The 19,796-nt window shown below is 44.2% G+C and overlaps 1 protein-coding gene across 10 annotated transcripts in view; it reads left to right on the top strand.

Annotated features, from left to right (window-relative positions):
* Window positions 1-19,796, top strand: part of LOC118076359 (polycystin-1) — a 71,657-nt gene that overhangs the window by 43,349 nt on the left and 8,512 nt on the right. For 9 of the 10 annotated variants that reach the window (XM_060271865.1, XM_060271864.1, XM_060271861.1 and 6 more), the window contains 16 exons: window positions 151-346; window positions 555-722; window positions 2,233-2,376; window positions 3,400-3,610; window positions 4,712-4,835; window positions 5,132-5,281; window positions 6,665-6,723; window positions 7,298-7,512; window positions 8,152-8,266; window positions 9,016-9,188; window positions 10,482-10,684; window positions 12,140-12,331; window positions 14,499-14,653; window positions 16,421-16,551; window positions 17,391-17,544; window positions 19,248-19,376. In XM_060271865.1, the coding sequence (XP_060127848.1) occupies window positions 151-346; window positions 555-722; window positions 2,233-2,376; window positions 3,400-3,610; window positions 4,712-4,835; window positions 5,132-5,281; window positions 6,665-6,723; window positions 7,298-7,512; window positions 8,152-8,266; window positions 9,016-9,188; window positions 10,482-10,684; window positions 12,140-12,331; window positions 14,499-14,653; window positions 16,421-16,551; window positions 17,391-17,544; window positions 19,248-19,376 (2,519 nt within the window). The remainder of the gene's footprint in view (window positions 1-150; window positions 347-554; window positions 723-2,232; window positions 2,377-3,399; window positions 3,611-4,711; window positions 4,836-5,131; window positions 5,282-6,664; window positions 6,724-7,297; window positions 7,513-8,151; window positions 8,267-9,015; window positions 9,189-10,481; window positions 10,685-12,139; window positions 12,332-14,498; window positions 14,654-16,420; window positions 16,552-17,390; window positions 17,545-19,247; window positions 19,377-19,796) is intronic. The other variant, XM_060271862.1, reaches the window with a different exon arrangement.

Below are 19,796 nucleotides of genomic sequence, written 5' to 3'. Positions count from 1 at the left end.
GAGATTTGTTTAAATCTGAGTGGTATATTAAGTGTCCAAATATATAAATAAAGGGCAGAAAACCAGAGTTTCTCCACTGGTTGGTTAACCTGGAGCCTCCCCCTCCTCCCCCACCATGCACCCCAATCCCAGTCTGCTTTATTTTTTCAGAGGAAGCGTTCCTGGCAGAGTCCCTTGGCATTGATCACCTGTGGCATCCTTTTCTCCATTTACCTGGGGATAGCATTGATATCCCACAAGCTGGACGACATTGACATCACTCGGGTAGGGATCATCCCTCGGTGTGGCCAGCCTGGGCGGTACAAGTACTGGCTGATGGTGAAGACAGGCTGGAAAAGAGGCTCAGGTATGGGAAGAGTCAGGGTATTGTTCTGACAGCCCGTTTCACAATTTAACGGGCTTCTGTACTCCCCCCTTTCCCCTTTGACCTTCCACTCACTCCTGAGAAATTTGTTAGTCTTTGAGGTGCTATGAGACGCTTTGTTGTAAAGAGCTAATGGTTCACAGGAGTTTGATTTAATATTACCTTCCGTTATCCTGCGCATCTTTTGAAGGTACCACAGCCCATATAGGGATCAGATTATATGGGCTGAACAAAAGCGGCTCTCGCCACCTGGACAAGGGCTGGGCCTTCCAGAGAAACAGCCAGGATATTTTCCAAGTAGAAACGGATGCAAACCTAGGAGAGATTTGGAAGATCCGCATCTGGCATGATAACACTGGTATGACTTGACAATCAATGCTCTTTTTGCTCTTTAAAATTTTATGTTCTACCTTTCCTCTAAGGAGTTCAGGGGAAATGTGCATGATTCCCCTGCCTCCTATTTCTCCCTTGGGCTAAGAGATAGTGGATAGGTCTCCTCAATTCTCATCCGACACTCTAACCACAGCATCACACTGCAGAGCAAAAAGCAAGGTGCCCATAGTCCAGAAAGCCCAGTCTTGCAATTTGCTATGGACAGCAGAATTTCTAGGTAGCCAGGTACCTTTGAGTGTTCACAAGCAGATTGTGATGGTGTTTTGGCTTTCCCTGGTTATTTGTCCCTGAGCCTGGCATTCTGCTTCATTTAATGATTCAGCATAAGACTGCAGGCACACCATAAATTTAAAGCACACTTGAAGCACATGACTTCCCCCAAAGAATCCTGGGAACTTTGTTTGTTAAGGGTGCTGGGAATTGTAGCTATGTGAGGGCTAAACTCCACAGGATTCTATGGAGGAAGCCATGCGCTTTAAATGTATGGTGTCTAGGCAGCCTGATAGCCCTTAATAGATCTTCCTTCCACGAATTTGTTAAGTTTAGTTTCCATCATCAAATGTTGTAGCATTGCTTTCCATAAACTGATTACACTATAGCCAAGTTCACACAACACCTCTAACCCAGTGGTTCTCAAAGGGTGTGGCAGGAGAAGACCAGAAATGGGGAAGGAAGATTCAAGGACAATCAAAGAAGCATTTAAACATTTCTGTATAGTGTAGTATCAAAGTAATTTTTAATGTATTTGCAGAATATGGATAGATAGCTTCGAAATGAGAGCAAGAGCGTCAAGTGATACTGAGGACAACCCTAGCTGTGTTTTCAAATGTATTTTTATCAATAAAAAATTCAGTGTGGCACAAGCAAATTGTTATTAAAGTGTGGCCCAGAGAAATAAGTTTGAGAAGAAGAAGAGTTGGGATTTGATATCCCGCTTTATCACTACCCTAAGGAGTCTCAAAGCAGCTAACATTCTCCTTTCCCTTCCTCTCCCACAACAAACACTCTGTGAGGTGGGTGGGGCTGAGAGACTTCAGAGAAGTGTGACTAGCCCAAGGTCACCCAGCAGCTGCATGTGGAGGAGCGGAGACGCGAACCCGGTTCCCCAGATTACGAGCCTACCGCTCTTAACCACTACACCACACTGGCTCTCAGTGAGAACCACTGTGCTAAGACAAGCTGTGTGAACGTAAAGGATCCCAGAGAGGAGCTCACAACTGCTATGCTCTTCCCTACTCCCTTCAGCTGCTGTGCTATCCAAAGTTTGGCTTGGTGTGCCATCTGAACCAGGACTCGGGATTAAGTTCTCTCCTCCTTAACTGCAACTAAATCAAAAAAATAAAATCAAAAGGGACCAGGGATGGGCACCCACCCATTTTTGTGGTCCGGTGCCCCCTGTTGCCACAGTCCTGAACAGTTGTCATTCAGCTAGTTGTTTGGGGGACGTTCACTTCACCATCTTTCTTTACGACCAGGTCTGGACCCCTCTTGGTACCTGCAGCACGTTATTGTATGGGACAAGCAGACAGACAACATGTACTTCTTCCTAGTGGAGGACTGGCTGTCTGTGGAAAATGAAAAGAATGAGGGAATGGTGGAAAAAGAGGTCCTTGCAGCATGTGAGTTTGTAGCCTGTGAGAATAGTGTCCTGAGCACTGGAGTTTTCATAGGTATTGGTAACCACGGGACTAGAAAATTGGCTGGGTAGTTCAAACCAGTATGGGTTATCAAGTCTCTGGTATCCTACATTAGTCCACCCTCCTTGGCCCTCGTTTATTTATTTCATAAAATTTATACACCGCTTGATTGTAAAAAAACAAACAAACCTTCAAAGTGGTTTACAGAAAGAGTTGCCACTTCCAGAGCAAAATACTATACAGTCGTACCTTGGAAGTCGAACGAAATCCGTTCCAGAAGTCCGTTCGACTTCCATAACGTACTTCCTCTTTCTCAGTCTGTTGCATCTATTCATCAGTCACATGGTGACTTGTGGTCTCTTTATTGCTAGACCTCAGCCTGCCTCAGAAGCTATTCTTGTTCCTAGAGCCTGGGTGGGGGGCTTTAATCCCAGCCAAACTTTCCTTTCCCTCACAAAATTTTAAAAAAATATGTGGGTTTTGGGGAGCTGGAATGTTTTATTATTATTATTTGTGTTGTTATTGTTTATTACTTTTGTTGGTCACTTTATACAAAAGGGGGGGAAACTCTTAGAATGATTTAACAGGATAAAATGCTGCAGATAAAACAATTAAAACTGGAAAAGTTAAAACAATGAATGCAAAAATACACAAAATGCTCATCCAATAACTTAATACTAAGGACAAGTCCTAACCAATCCATTAAAGGATGTTGTACCACCATAGGGGCCAATTTAATTACCAAAGCCCTGAGTAAATGAATGTTTCTGTGTAAAACACTGTGACATTTTGCACATGATATTCTTCAATTTTTCATACAGTATCTGAAAAGTTTTGTGCATCACTGACAAGGTAACTGGTGCCCAAAATTAGTGACAAGTCCAGTAGTTAAATAATTATGACAATGGTGATGCTGGCTAGAGGAAATAATGATGCTTCAGCATAAAGAGATGCTGTTGGCAGCAACTAGGAGGCAGTGAACTTGGTTTCTGTTATTGTTTACAGGTCCACAGGAACTGAGATGCTTTTCCCGAATTTTCCCTGCACAGATGCGCCTTGGGTTTTCCGACTGGCACATGTGGCTTTCTGTTTGGAGCCGTCCTCCTAACAGCCGCTTTACCCGGGTACAGAGGCTCACTTGCTGCATGCTGATGGTTCAGCTCTTCCTAGCTACGTGTGCCGTCTGGTATGGTGCAGTTGGAGTTAAGGGCCACAGGTGAGCATATCGGAGAGCAAGGGAGGGAATGCGCAACAGGTGCAAGCAGAAAGTAAGGATGAGCTCAGTGGAATGTTACTGACACACCATCCATTTAAAACACATGACTCTCTCTTCCCCCCAAAATCATGGGGTGGGGGATGTCCTCGGCCTAGTATACCTGAAGGAGCGTCTCAACTCCCATCGTTCAGCCCGGACACTGAGGTCCAGCGCTGAGGGCTTTCTGGCGGTTCCCTCACTGCGAGAAGCCAAGTTACAGGGAAACAGGCAGAGGGCCTTCTCGGTAGTGGCACCCGCCCTGTGGAATGCCCTCCCACCAGATGTCAAAGAAATTAACAACTATATGACTTTTAGAAGACATCTGAAAGCATCCCTGTTTAGGGAAGCTTTTAATATTTGATGAATTATTGTATTTTAGTATTTTGTTGGAAGCCGCCCAGAGTGGCTGAGGAAAGCCAGCCAGATAGGCGGGATATAAATGTATTATTACTATTAACTATTCTAATGAATATTGAATGTTTCTTTTTTGATGTTGGTTGCTTATTTTAAAGTTATGTTTTATTATCACATTTTTGTATTTAATTAGTTTGTTATAAGATGTACTTTTTTTTGTTTCTTCAGCTTGTAAACCGCCTTGAGTATTGTAAGATAGAAAGACGGTATACAAATTAAAAATGATGATGATGATTAGACCTATGGCTGAAGAGCTACAGTTCCAAGCATCTTAACAAACTACAGTTCCCATGATCCCTGGGGGAGAGGGGAGTTAGATGCTTTAGCTGTATGGCTATAATCAGATGGCTCCTTTCGAGCTCTGACCATCTGATGCAGACACCCCCAAACTTCGGCCCTCCAGGTGTTTTGGACTACAATCCCCATCATCCCTGACCACTGGTCCTCTTAGCTAGGGATCATGGGAGTTGTAGGCCAAAACACCTGGAGGGCCGCAGTTTGGGGATGCCTGATCTGATGCACGGATTGGTCTAAAAACTGTGCCCTCAGAAAGGAGTCCTCATAAAATATGACACTATTCAGATCAGTGCTCACTTACTCTAGGCTCTGGCTAAATGGCTAAATCTATACTCCCCCCCCTCCCTACAGCTATCCTGTTGGAAGACAGATTTCTGTGACCGCAGAGAGCATTGTGGTTGGAATAATTGCAGCAGTCGTGGTTTACCCAATACAACTACTCTTCGGTTTTCTCTTCCGGAAAACACGCAGTAAGGTACCTCCTTCAATCGTAAAGGTGATATGGAGAGGAAAGCTAACCAGGAACCGAGGAAGGAAAGCCACAAAAACAGACCTAACTGATAAGAACAGGAAGAATACAAGTGCTATAGAATCGTAGAGCTGGAAGGGACCGCTGAGTCATGAATCATTTCCTTTACATTGTGAAACGAATTAGAAATTGCCAAGCAAGTGCTGAGTGGAGCACCAGCCTTTTCGAGTGGGTGGCAGCAGGACAAGGACCCCATCGAATGTTTGATTAGTGTGCGTGAACATGTCCCCTCTGTTCAACAGATTGTAATAGAAGATCCTGACCCGCCTGCTCAGGACTGCCAGACTGTGGAGATGGATGTGTCCCTTGACTGCTCTAACTTGGGTAGCTCCTCCTTCTTATCTGTCCCTGGAAGAATGGAGTCCGTTGTGGATATGGGTTCTGTTGGCAGTGTGAGTAGAGCTATTCTGTGGGCCTCATAGTGGCAATAGAAAGAATTTCCACAGTGTTATATGGAACAGGCAAATCCCGAGATCCTGTAACCAACCAGCAGCCTCCCCAGGCTTGAGCTGTTGTTTTAAAAAGCATTTGTATCCATATATCATGTTCAAAGTGCTATGCATATATTATCTTAGAATCATAGAATCATAGAGTTGGAAGAGACCACAAGGGCCATCCAGTCCAACCCCCTGCCAAGCAGGAAACACCATCAAAGCATTCTTGACATATGCCTGTCAAGCCTCTGCTTAAAGACCTCCAAAGAAGGAGACTCCACCACACTCCTTGGTAGCAAATTCCACTGCCGATCAGCTCTTACTGTCAGGAAGTTCTTCCTAATGTTTAGGTGGGATCTTCTTTCTTGTAGTTTGAATCCATTGCTCCGTGTCCGCTTCTCTGGAGCAGCAGAAAACAATCTTTCTCCCTCCTCTATATGACATTCTTTTATATATTTGAACATGGCTATCATATCACCCCTTAACCTTCTCTTCTCCAGGCTAAACATACCCAGCTCCCTAAGCCGTTCCCCATAAGGCATTGTTTCCAGGCCTTTGACCATTTTGGTTGCCCTCCTCTGGACACGTTCCAGCTTGTCAGAATCCTTCTTGAACTGTGGTGCCCAGAACTGGACACAGTACTCCAGGTGAGGTCTGACCAGAGCAGAATACAGTGGTACTATTACTTCCCTTGATCTAGATGCTATACTCCTATTGATGCAGCCCAGAATTGATTGTCATTACAAGAACCCTGTGAGGTAGTTTATTTCTCATCATCGTCATCACCCCCATGTTGCAAATGCAGGAGCTGAGTTTGAGAAACTGTGGCTTACCGAAGTCCAGCTAGTGAGCTTGTGGTTGAGGTGAGGTTTGGATTTCCTGGTTTAAACTCCTGCCTCCTCATCCCACTGCAAGGGGTTTGGCTACCGAGGACATCTTGCATTTTCAAAGCTTTTTTTTTTTTTTTTTACAAAATAGAATTCTTTGTTGTGATGCCTTTGTCAACCACTTCTATCTTAAAAGAGCTGCCTTGCTGGAATAAATTCTTCAGGTCGTGTGATACATTTGCAGGAGTCAAGAAAAATAGTATCCACCTTTATGTTCTACACAACTATAAAAGGTGGTGCCTTTCATCTATTTCATCTAGTCACCCTCAGTTTGACTTCCGTTCAATATGACATAGTAGCAGAGAGATTAGTTTACTTATTTACCCTGAATGGTATTCAGGATGAAGGTGCCTTTGAGGCTTACATTTCTTGGTTTTATGTGGCATCCATACTTGGCATTTCCCTCCTATTTGACCATTTTTATTTGTTTTATTTTGTCTTTTGTCTTTTACAGGAATCCCTCTTTAGTAGAAAGCCAGTTTCCAACCAGAAGAACTTCATAGGCAACAACAGGTATTGTTACAATACTGCATGGCAATAGCAAAAATAGCAAGGGAGCCTGACAGTTTCACCTTGGTCCTAGAAACAGCTCTCCCATGATGTTGCTTCATCTCGTGGTGTGGGTGGGTGCACAAAGCATGTAATAAATCTCACATTTAGTTTGACCTCCAGAATGGTGAGTTAGCTACACAACAACCCTGAGAAATTACAACTTTGCTTACAGCTATCCAGCAGCGACCTTCTTAGTTGAGTGGAACCTTGGATTTCTGCCGGCATATCCAGCGACTTAGCTATAGTAGCAATGCATACTGGCTTTGGTAGGTTTGTCTGAGCAGACTCTTGAGGCACAATAGGCTAATCTTTTCTCACTCTAGAACAGCCTTCCCTAACCCAGTTCCGTATGGATGATGTTGGTCACTGGCTCTCTCATCAGCCCCAGCCAGAAAGGGCAATAGTCAGGGATGTGAAAGTCTATTTCAGGTTATCTAGCTACAGTTGAAACATCCTCAACTAGTTAAACAAGGTGTGAGCTTCCTACTGGCCAATGTTTTGACCTTATTCAGGTGCCTTTTCAAAAAATCTGCAGGACTGCCAATCAATGGCCTTCATGCAACAGCATCTTTGATATTCCTGACCTTTTGAACTCTGACCCTCTGATGAATGGAAGTCGGATTCTCAAGAGGAAGAAGGCAATGGCAAAGTTGGGAATTGACTCCATGTCCAGTTCTGATGATGACCCCCTGTCCTTTTCATTCAGAGATTCTGAGGACAGTAGGAGGTCCAGCTGTGGCCATCACTCTGGTAATCTCCTACCACATTTCTCCTACTATGTCTCCCTTGCACTCAATCTCTCTCACACATAGATTCGCTCCTATCTGAGCAAATGTTTGGCAGTGGTTAAAAAATAAAGGTTTACTTGGTAGATTAATCAACCTAGGCTGCAATCCTAAGTCATACTTACTAGGGGAGTAGGTCCCACTGAACACTACAGGGCTCCCTGTTGAGTAAACAAGCGTAGGATTGCACTGCATCCTTTTACTGATAAATTTGGGCCAATCATAAGTGAAAGCAATTTCTAGCTGGTTTAGGGTACACTTGTTTGTTTGCTTTTTATGGTATTTCGATTCTGGAAAGGAACTTTGAAAGTTGGCCTTCATAATGAGTTACTTCTTCCTATATACATAAAAATGTAAGGCTGTCATCACGCAGACCCCCTTTGGAGGATTTGTAATGAAAAAGGTGCTTAGTAGTTGAAATGTGCGGTAGGAGGAATGGACATAGGGATGAAGGTGAAAAGTGGAGTGCAAAGCAGGGCTGCAGAATAGGCGAGAGAACTGGCTTGAGAAATGGGGTTGGGAAGGTGAAAAGCAAGCTTAGTTGCATGAAGGCCTAGCAGTAGGGCCTACTTTATAACTTCAGTTTTTCTTATTGTCCCCACAGCAGAAGGTTTGCTCAACTGTGTTGCTGACAGAACTCAGGAGAACATCTCTGACTGCGTCACATCTGACAGTGGCCGGTTTTCACCCCAAGTAGAAGCAGATCTCATCTATGATGGGTATGTTGCCTGGTCTGCAGTTGCCTTGAGCTCAAGAGATGGGGGCTCGCCTTTAAGGGAGGGAACCAGGCCTTTAAGAAAGTAAATGGATGGACAGCCCGAACTCATAATATCTGAATCAGTCATTCATTCCCATTTGGGTTGTTTTCAGTTTTAAAAAAACATATTTTGGTTAATGAAAACAGACGGATATGTGGTGAAAGTGGTTTGAGGCATTGCTTTTCTAGGCAGAGAGGCTGCGTTCAAACTGATTCTGCTACACTTAGATTGCATGTATCTGCACCCCAAGCACAGTGTATCTCAAAGTGAGGTCTGAACAAGCTAAGCCTGGTTATCATTATTATTATTATTAAAAATAATATATTTAAAGTATTTAAATATATAAATATTTAAATATATAATTTAAAGTATTATTACATATTTATTTATACCACCAAATAAAAACCACCAAAACCAGAAAATAATAATTAAACAACAGGGAAACATTGATAGAATTAAAACTATCTATCTATATCTATTAAATTATATCACATATTATTCGACCCCAAGTTCAGACTCATCCTGGTGCAATAGCAGCAAGCCTGCATTAGCCTGAAAATTAGACATATCTGTGCCAGCCTAGACAGGGCTGTGAGCTGCCTGTAGCCCCCCATTCTGAAATGGCTCCTATATATATCTTCCCTGGTGGCTGAGACACGTCCTTTACCTCTAATTCTGGCACATTCTTCTTTTGTTCCCTTGGCTGGCAGAATGGAAAGTTCTAGTAGTGGCTGGTCCGATGGGATTGTGCAGCATGGAAGCAGCTGGGGCTTACTACGGAAGTCGTTCTCTTACGTCTCTGCTATGACCAATATTGGCAGCGCTTTCTTTTCTGACCTGGAACTTCCTCCTGCTACTGTTTCCTCGCTTTCTACCCGGATTGGTATGTGTGAACGCTAATGGGATATGTCCTCATAGACTTGTATTATGATAGCCTCAATGCTGGGACAGGGGGCACTTGTAATATGACTTAACATAGATTAGATTTCCCTTAGCACACTTCAATTTCTCTTTTGTACGTATGATCAAGGCAGCTAAATTGCTTCTCCTACCTTTTGCACAGTTGTTTAAAAGCAGAATCAGAATTTTATTCTGAGTTGGGGCATAGTAATTATTCTGGATTAACTAATGCAGGGGAGGGAAGAAACAGAGCCTGTTTTTCTTTTCACATAATTCATTGACCAGGTGGAGATAATGCCTGGACTCCTGTGCAACAAAAAGACATGCCATTTTCATGGCGCTCTTAAGGGCTGACAAAGGATAGGATGGTGCAGGGTTTGATCCTGGTCAAATTTTATCCCTGGCAACTTAACCCTTTGTGTTGTTGCATCTAGACTTTGGAATACTCTCCTCAGAGAAGATCACCTGCCTCTTTCCATAATTTCTTTCAGCAAAAACAATTTTATTTATGCATGCTGTTAAAGTAAAAAGGAGATAAACTGTAGGCTGTAGGAGGTTGCTTTGAGTTTCTGTAATCATACAGGTGTACCTTGGTTCTCGAATGCCTTGGTACTCGAATGTTTTAGCTCCCAAAAGCTGAAAACCTGGAAGTGAGTGTTCTAGTTTGCAAACGTTTTTCGGAAGCTGAACGTCCGACGTGGCTTGATTGAGTGCAGGAAGCTCCTGCAGCCAATTAGAAGCCACGCCTTGGTTTTCGAACATTTCCGGGAGTCAAATGGACTCCTGGAACGCTTTAAGTTCAACAATCAAGGTGCAACTGTATATGTTTTCTCAAAGTAGTATATTATTGTTTTACATGATTTTATTGTTTTGAATTTATTTTGTTGGGAACACACTGGCGTTAATACTGTTGGACACCGTGTGTTTATGCTACATACATTGTTTTGGAATGTGATTTGTTTATTTCTAAAAAAATAAATAAATTGGACACTTTTAACTGGAAATGCAGAATGAATATGGTCTCACTTGAGTGATGTCCTCTTATGGACCATGAGGCATAGAGGATGAGATTGCTTTCTGAAATGGGGCAAGGGTAATTTTGCCCTGCCTTATGGATTGATATAATAGACGAATGCCGTCTTCACCTAACAGAGACAGAAATGCCCATGGCTGCTTTTATACAGATGAAATCATAGCTCTTGGGAAGAGGAAGGATCCTGGGATTCTTCCAAATAAAAGGGATGTAACTCCAGGTGTTTGGTTGTCTTCATTTCAGGGGTGCCCCGAAGACCTCAGGAATGGCTCTTCCCTGCTGGGATGCTCCCAGCTATCTACATAGCCATCTTCTTGCTGCTTGCTGGCTGCTTCTCCACCAGTATCTTATATGGCTCCTCCTTCCTTGACCACACTGCCTTGATGTGGCTGGTCTCCTCTGCCTTTGCTTTCGCCACATCTTTCATTTTTTTGGAGCCAATGAAGGTAATAGCATAACAAAATTCACTGGCACCGCTGGAATTTTCTCAACTGTCACACTTGATATATATATATATATATATATATATATATATATATATATATATATACACACATACATACATACAGTGGTACCTTGGTTCTCAAACTTAATCCGTTCCGGAAGTCCGTTCCAAAACTAAAGTGTTCCAAAACCACTCACGCTTGCCCATAGAAAGTAATGCAAAACGGATTAATCAGACTTTTAAGAACAACCCCCTAAAACAGCAATTTAACATGCATTTTACTATCTAACGAGACCATTGATCCATAAAATGAAAGCAATAATCAATGGACTATACTGTAAAATAAATAAGACAGTATTGTAGATGATTAAAAATTAAAATTTTAAAAAATTCTTACATGCACTGATGATGGTCATTGTTTGGATGGGGGGAGGGGCTTTTATCCATTTCGGCAGTCACACAAATCAATCAATCAATCAATCAATCAGTAGCTGAACTGGGTTCCATCCAGTCACAAAAACAAATTAACCTAAAATGCCTCAAAAACGCAAAATAAATAGCAAAAACAAAAGCGCCAAACTTAATCCATTCTGGAAGTCCATTTGACTTCCGAAATGTTCAAAAACCAAGGGACAGCTTCTGATTGGTGCACGTGCCCTGGAAGCAATAGCCGACAGCCACATCGGATGTTTGGCTTCCGAAGGACGTTTGAAAACTGGAACACTTACTTCCAGGTTTTTGGCATTTGGGAACCAAGGTACCACTGTATGGATAATGTTTAAACCACAACAGGGAAGAAGCATTTTGCAAACAACTCTGTAACCAGCCTGTAAGCTGTTAAGTTCTTTTAAGACACAGTTGGCCAAACTATGCATGATGTGGGAGATCTGTGATTTAATGTTTTAATGCTTGCTTTTTAATGAGATGATTCCTAGATTGAATAGTGGCACAGGGAAGGATGTGCATTTAACAGTCTCTTTCCCATTCTACATGTTCCTGACCAAAATGCCCCTCCTCTGGTGGAGAGGATACAGATACCATTTATGGGAAATCTAATGACTTTTCAATTTAATGTGTAGTTTGGCTCTAAACCAAAGTAAGGGCTATTTGTACAACAGGCCTGCTAATAAAAGGCTAGTGATTTTTTTAAAAAAAAATAAGCAAAAAGTATATTCTTGGTCAGAGTCAAGAAGTGCCAAGATATCAACTTGTAAATCTAGAGAGAAGGCCAATGAAATCTTGAAAGAACAGTTTTGTGTATTGAATTAACACTTTCTGTACTAGGAGTCCCTGGCATCTGACTCTTGGTAGGCGGGGGGTTGGGGTGCAACCCTGGCAAGCTAGCACCAATTAGTGTTGATGGTGCTTAACAAAACAGACCAGTGGGCTGACTTGGCAGAAGACAGTTTCCTCTGTCCCTCCAGTAATGCTTTTGAGAACATGCCTGCTCTCTCAGGTGTTGTTTGGGGCTCTGCATGCCGCTCTTATCAGCAAGCCAGTGGAGAGTGAAGCTGATGGACTGGTGGAGAACCCCTTGGTAAAGCAGATGCCTGAACGAGTTGGGAAGGTCCGCGTGCCCTGTGGTTATGGGCTGCTGCAGGCCAAGGAAGAGGCCAAGAAAGTCCGAGCTCTCAAAGGGTTGATGTGGGTAAGTGACTTCTTCCCTTGTGCAAAATGTTGGAATGGGTGGCTTGAGGAACCGCACAAACCATGGAGGTGGGAAAGAAGAATTGATATCACATTCAGTTAGGCTCTAAGGCTAAGCAATGAGACTCTAAGCAATGGAGCAATGAATAAAGATGGCTAGAGAAAGAAGATACCTAAGGACACAGGAAGACCCCTCCTGGATCAGATCTAGTGCTGTATCCTGTTCTCACAGTGGCCAGAGGTAGTGGCAATCAAGGTAAGAGGAGTGTGTTTGTGGGAGGGGGGGTTATTGATTTGTTTTTTGGTTTATTATGTATTTTGTGTTCTCAGTTTACATCAGGCTACCACCAAACAGTGGCCTGTTCCCTGACCCACAAGCTGGTGATGATCAGTGAATTAGGAAAAAAACAAGATTGCAAGTGTGAGGATTTTCTTAGACCACTAGGTGTCAGAACAGATTTAAATTTCAACTTTATTGATAACGGCAGCTACCGTGTTTCCCCCTTTTTAAGACACCGTCTTATAACTTTTTTTCCCTCAAAAAACACAGGGTGGCTTACTTTCGGTGGGATGTCTTATTTTTTTTATTACCGGTACGGTTTTTACGGTTCAGGGCGCTGGCTCAGGGCGCTGCTGGGCTGTCTTGAGTGCTCGGCGCTGCAGCAGCCCCCAGTTACGGGTGGCAGGCGTCTTTGGCCGGGCCAGGCAGAGGCCGCTGGCTCATGCGCTCCGCCCGCCGCTGCAGGGCGCTCCAAGCTCCTTGGCCGGGCCAGGCCAGGAAGAAGCAGTGAGCCCAGCAGTGGCGGCAAGCACGGAAGTGGCAGGGATGGCGGTGGACGAGAAGGCAGAGCGCGGGGCTGCAGCCAGCAAGGCGGGAGCGCGATCAGCTGTTAAGCGGAGCTCTTGGAGCGCCTCTTCATAGCTGATCGCGCTCCTGCAGTGCTGGCTGCATGGAGTGACTCTGTGAGTGGAGGTGCCTGTGGAGGTTGGTTTCCGCGGCACGGAAGTATGGCTTATTTTCGGGGTATGTCTTGTATTCCTCAAATACTTAAAAACCCTGCCATGGCTTACTTTATGACTACGTATTAAAAAGGGGGAAACAGGGTAAGGTTGGAGACCGATTATAATTTGAAGTTGAAAGTTAGGGCGGCAGTACATCAGTGATTCAAACAGGTATGCAGATTTCTTGTGGTGCCCCTAAGCTCTGCCAAACCAGTTTGACCAGAGATGATAACAGGGCAAGAGAAATAACTGTCCATCTTAAGAGCAATCCTGGATGTAACTTGGCCTTTGTTAGCCTGGAGCCCTCCTGATGTTTTGAACTACAACTCCCACCAGCCCTGGCATTACATAGGGATGCTGGGAGTTTGTAGCCCCAAACATCTGGAGGGCACCAGGCTGGCTTTGATTCTCTTTAAAAGCGTTTGCCCAATAAGAGGGTGGCACTGACCTAAACATTAGCAACTCGTCTTGTGCAGGGACAAGTTCGTATGGCTGGACCAGGGCTTCAATGCAAGTTAGTTATCCTGCTGATGTTCTGGACTGGTTTTATAGGATAGGATACAGTGGTACCTCTACTTACGAATAACTCTACTTACGAATAGAGCTCCGTCCGCCATCTTGGATGCGGTTTAGATAGGATTTTTTCTACTTACGAATTTTTAGGTAGGGTTGCTTCTACTTATGAATTTTTTCTCCCAATGCATTCCTATGGGATTCGACTTACAAATTTTTTTTGACTTACAAATGTGTGTTTGGGACGCATTAAATTCGTAAGTAGAGGTACCACTGTATTCCATTCTATGGATAATTTCTGCCTGGCTGGATTTGAACTGATCTGACCAATATTGTTTTGTACTTCAAACGACACGGAAATCAAATTTAAGGATGGCATAAAAGTGTTTTAAATAAATAATAATAATAATAATAAATAGTAATGCAACCTTAATCTTTTTGTTGTTGTCACTCAATGGTAGTGTTAGGTAGTAGGAAAGCATTACATCTTTCTATGTTTAAATTAAATAATAAATGCAGATTAGCGATTGCTGGGGTTTTCGCCTCTTTGCAGTCTGGTTTTTGATCACTCTCTTATTGACAGTACTTGACATCCCTGTTCATGCTCCATCACTTTTGTTGCTTTCTTCTCCCACCTCCTCCTCCTCCTCCAGAACTGCCTCACTCATATGCTATTCTTTCTGGTTGTGCTGACCATCAATTACCAGAGATGCTTCCATGACAACAACGTCCACCTCCTGCATGCTGCTGTCAAACAGGCCATCTCTGTGACAAACGACAAAGGACTGAACTTCACTTCTGTGCGCAGGTGAGCTCTCCAGAGAGAGGGGGGGGGACATGGACGGAGGAGGCAGCTCACGACCTCTAGAGAAATATAATAAAAATTATATTTCAGGAAGACGCCACATGACCAAATAATCAAAGGTGTCAAAGGACAAGTAAGTTGTCTTCAAACAAAGCTGCAAATACAATCAGACGTGGCCCAACTGCTTGTCCATCTTGCCAGATTTCTGTCTGTGTCAGTCGTTGTTGCCAGATGTTAAACAGAGTACATTCACACTAGAGCAGTTGTTGTACTGTAGTGTGCGCTGTTTCCCCCCCAAAAGTGCTTGAAGGCATTCTAACACAAAGCACATTACAGTTTTAAAAAGTTCTTCAAATTGTAAAAAGTGCTATTAACCCTCTCTCTCACACACACACACACCCCTACTGCAAATGTATCCTGCAAGCTGAGATAAAATAGAAAAACAATACAGCATTTCCATCTTCTTGTAGTCATAGGATCATAAGAGCTGAGGTGGCTTTGTCAGACTGGCTAGTCCAAACCTTACTCCATTTGGGAAGATAGAGGATTCCTGAGAGATTTCTACCCAACATCTGCTAGAAGGCCTCCAGCAAGGAAGGGTCACTGAATTCTTGACTGAGAGGTTGCTGTACTAGTCTGTTGCAGTAAAATCGCCGTGTGGCACCCTAAAACTAACATTCATTCTTCATCTGAAAATTTAATGTCACACTGTATTGAACATTGTCCATCGCCCCTCTACCCCAGCTGTGTGTTGTTCTGGAGGTTGTTACGACACCCTCCAGGGCCAGTTTTGTGGGGCATGGGGAAAATTCCCTTGCACATGCTTTCATGGACAGTGTTCATGAAGTGACTCCTGCCCTAGTTATTTCCCCCTGAGCCTTGTTCATGTTAAGACTTTCAGAGACCAGAGCAGCCTCAAACCCCTGATGGTTGAGGGCAAAGGGAGAGTCCACAGGTTGCTCTCAGTGTTCCTCTGTATCCTGTGGCAGACACCTCCTTGTAAAGGCAAATTGGAACTAGCTGGCTGCACCCACAGTTGGATTCCTTAGTCCAGACATCCCCAAACTGCGGCCCTCCAGATGTTTTGGCCTACAACTCCCATGATCCCTAGCTAACAGGACAAGTGGTTGGGGAAGATGGGAGTTGTAGTCCAAAACATCTGGAGGGCCGAAGTTTGGGGGTGCCTGCCTTAGTCCATTGATGGGTGAAATCGTCATACAGGGGTGACAAGAAATTTTATTTCCTATATAGCAGGGGTGGCCAACTCCCAAGAGACTGCGATCTACTCTCAGAGTTAAAAACTGGCAGTGATCTACCCCCTTTTGGGGGGTTCAGGTCAAGGTTGTTGAACTTTTTCTATGAAGGAAATACCTGTTTTTTTGGGTTCAGGTCGAAGTTGTTGAGCTTTTTAGGGAGGAGCAAAGCCCTGTTTTGGGGGGTTCAGGGCGAAAATGTGAGCTATTTTTTAGGGGAGCTAGAGTTGTTGAGCTGCTTTGGGGGGAGCCAGTGATCTACCACAGACATCCAGTGACCTACCGGTAGATCATGATCTACCTGTTGGACGTGCCTGCTATATAGCAACTTTCCAGTACGTGTTCAGTTGCAATCAGTTTATTTCGTCTCACCCACTTTTTTTTAGCAGGGATGGATTTCATTGTCAGAGAATTCTAGGATTGCAAAGGGATTCTTTACTGTGATTTGCTTTAATAATATGCCCCTTGGTTGAAGAACTGCACCAGTCCTTTCTCTCTCCTTTTGCTTATTTTGTAGCTACTCCGACACATTGGAATGGATTGACACAGTGCTACTGAAATACCTTTATGGCAACACAAAGCTGACAATAGTAGGAGTGCCTCAGCTGCAGCTACAAAGCTCCACTGCAAGCCAAATGAGGGATCTAGGTGTGAATTCCCCTGCAATCACCTTTTTCTCTTGTGCGGTAAAGTGAGAAACAGGCAGTAAGAGATTGTGTCTGGCCAAAAGAAGAAAACAAATGAGCAAACAAAAGAACAAAGTTGCTTTTTTAAAAAAAATGTCAGACAGGGTTGAGACTTCAGAAGAGCTAATGCAGTCAGGCTTGGTTTTATGGACACATTTGACAAGCAATGAAAAGAAGAAATTGGGAACATTCAGGCGAAGCCCTAAAAAAAATGAAAGTGAGCTGGGGCGGGGGGAAAGGAAATGTAACCCGAATCTGAAAGAAGCCCCAAGGTGACATGTACATTCAACCTGAATTAGTGGGTGGGACTTTTGTGGGACTGCAATAAAGTAACCCGGGGTAGGCAACCTAAGGCCCATGGGCCACAAGCGGCCCACGGGGGTTGTTTAACTGGCCCACAAGCCCCCCCCCCGAACTGAGCCACCCGCTTGCTTTTGCGGCGCCGAAAATTGCGTCTGCGCATACGCAAACACTGGAAATTGCGTCTGCGCGGACGCCAGAAATCACAGGCACGCGCACTCACGCTCATGTGCAATCCGACCCATGGAGGGATCTCCATTGGAGTGAACCAGCCCAGGCGAGGTAAACCTTGCCGACCCCTGAGGTAACCCCTAAACATATGCCAGGGGCTTTTAAAGGAGAAATAGGGTGAATATAGGTTGGTTTACCAAGGTGGAGAGTGTGAGTATGTACAAAATCACTTGTACATATTGAAAGGCATAAAATCTAGCAAGTGGCACCTGAGATTCTTTAAAATAGTAATAAAAAAACTTTACCTGTACATTTTTCTGTGCCTCCTAGGACTTCCCCGGCCTGGAATTGCATCTCAGATATACCACTTCAGTTCTGCCAGCCGCCCCTGTCCTCTGTGCCACTTGTCTGGGTCCAGATCCGAAGCTCCTAGGGATACAAATAAAAACACATGCCCTGACGCAACTGAGCACACTTCTATTAGGTATGAATTGATGTGGGGATGCTTACCTCTGGGTTTCTCCCTTGTACTGCCTTCTTATTTCTCTTTGAAAGACCCATTCTTACAACCCCTACCAGCATGTGGAAGCTTTCAGTCTATCTGTGCTGACGCCCAGGCAGGCTGCCACAGGCTGAACCAGTTGTGTGGATGCCAACGTCACATGTGGATGTTACTGTGGATTGGGCAGTCATCATCTAAGAAGACTGAGGAGGAGGAGGAGAGACAGAGGGTGAAGAAAGAGCTGCGGGTGGAGGGGGGCCCTTTCCCATCCTTTGGACCCCCAGGGAAACAAAACCTGCTAGCCCTGGACGTGGAGAGGGCATCTGAATGGGACACAGCCTGAAGAAGAAGGAGAAGAAGAAGAAGACGAAGAAGAAGAGGAGGAGGAGGAGTTTGGATTTGATATCCCGCTTTATCACTACCCGAAGGAGTCTCAAAGCGGCTAACGTTCTCCTTTCCCTTCCTCTCCCACAACAAACACTCTGTGAGGTGAGTGAGGCTGAGAGACTTCAAAGAAGTGTGACTAGCCCAAGGTCACCCAGCAGCCGCATGTGGAGGAGCGGAGATGCGAACCCGGTTCCCCAGATTATGAGTCTACCGCTCTTAACCACTACACCACACTGGCTCCCTGAGGATGTACTATGCATCTTGAGCCTGCCCATGAAAAGCAAGTCTAGAGTGAGAGACTAGGGTAATGTCCACTGTTTCCAGGAATTCTTCTCAGTGTGAGACTTTTGTGGGTGAGCTGAGAGTTTGTTGGACTGAGAACCTGAAGGCTGAAGAGGGAGGGTGTGTCAGAAGGAAAATGACTTGATATTTATTTTTATGTATTTGTATGAATGTAACATTTTGATATGTAACTGTGAGTTTTTGCAATCTTTTAAGTTGTCTGTTGTTGCTTCAGTTTCCTGTATACTGTTTAGAGACATTCTTTAATATATTAAGTGGTATTGAAATCAAATAATTAATAAGGTGGCGTTGTGGGTTAAACCACTGAGCCTAGGGCTTGCTGATCAGAAGGTCAGCGGTTCAAATCCCTGTGATGGGGTTAGCTCCCGTTGCTCGGTCCCAGCTCCTGCCAACCTAGCAGTTCGAAAGCACGTCAAAATGCAAGTAGATAAATAGGAACCGCTACAGCGGGAAGGTAAACGGCATTTCCGTGTGCTGCTCTGGTTCACCATAAGCAGCTTAGTCATGCTGGTGACATGACCTGGAAGCTATACGCCGGCTCCCTCGGCCAATAATGCGAGATGAGCGCGCAACCCCAGAGTCGGCCACGACTGGACCTAATAATAATAATAACAATTTATTATTATTTATACCCCGCCCATCTAGCTGGGTTTCCCCAGCCACTCTGGGCGGCTTCCAACAGAAACATTAAAATACACTAATTTCTTAAACATTGGTCAGGGGTCCTCTTTACCTTTACCTTATGACCAAAGGTATGTTAAAAAACAAAACAAAACACCATTACACTAACTTCATCATGTGGTCAGATCATTGCTTTGCAGTTTGACTGTACTTTAGCTTGGATTGACTGTTTGTTCCAAGTGGAAGGATGTGGTAGAGGATGTTCCAAAGAGAATTAGAAGAGGCTACGGGAGAAAAGAGAGGAGGTTTAGACTGCTCCCAAGGCATTCTGACACTCTTAAATTCATGTTCCTTCAATGTGGTTCTGTCGGCAGGTTTTGGATCTGGGGTCATGCAGAATTTTACCATGCGAATGATGGCTGCGCAAAGGAGCTTGGGAACACCTCTGCAAAAGCTCAGAGGATATTGCATGACCTACAAGCAAGCAACTGGGTGCACAAAAGGCAAGCTGCCAAAAACTTCTGTTTTTGTTTGAAACTCAAGTCTTCCAGTAGAAACAAAATCAGTTCCCTGTGGGGCTTTTGCTCTTGCTTTGCAAGGGAAGGAGGTTGCTAGCTTGTTCTCAGGACTCAACTGAAAGCCGTGACACTTAACCAGGTGTGAAACTGGATCAAATGTGTCATGTGGACCTGTCCTAAGTGTAGTGTGGTATGTAGCATGCCTGATATTACTGTTTATACCAGGCATCCCCAAACTGCAGCCCTCCAGATGTTTTGGCCTACAACTCCCATGATCCCTAGCTAAGAGGACCAGTGGTCAGGGATGATGGGAATTGTAGTCCAAAACATCTGGAGGGCCGAAGTTTGGGGGTGCCTGGTTTATACTGTCATCTTCCCTTTGGGATGGTGGCGGTCAGGGAAAAG

The sequence above is a fragment of the Zootoca vivipara genome, chromosome 2 (assembly GCF_963506605.1).
Source record: "Zootoca vivipara chromosome 2, rZooViv1.1, whole genome shotgun sequence".
Classification (NCBI taxonomy): domain Eukaryota; kingdom Metazoa; phylum Chordata; class Lepidosauria; order Squamata; family Lacertidae; genus Zootoca; species Zootoca vivipara.
This window is presented reverse-complemented; position numbering and strand designations above follow the sequence as displayed.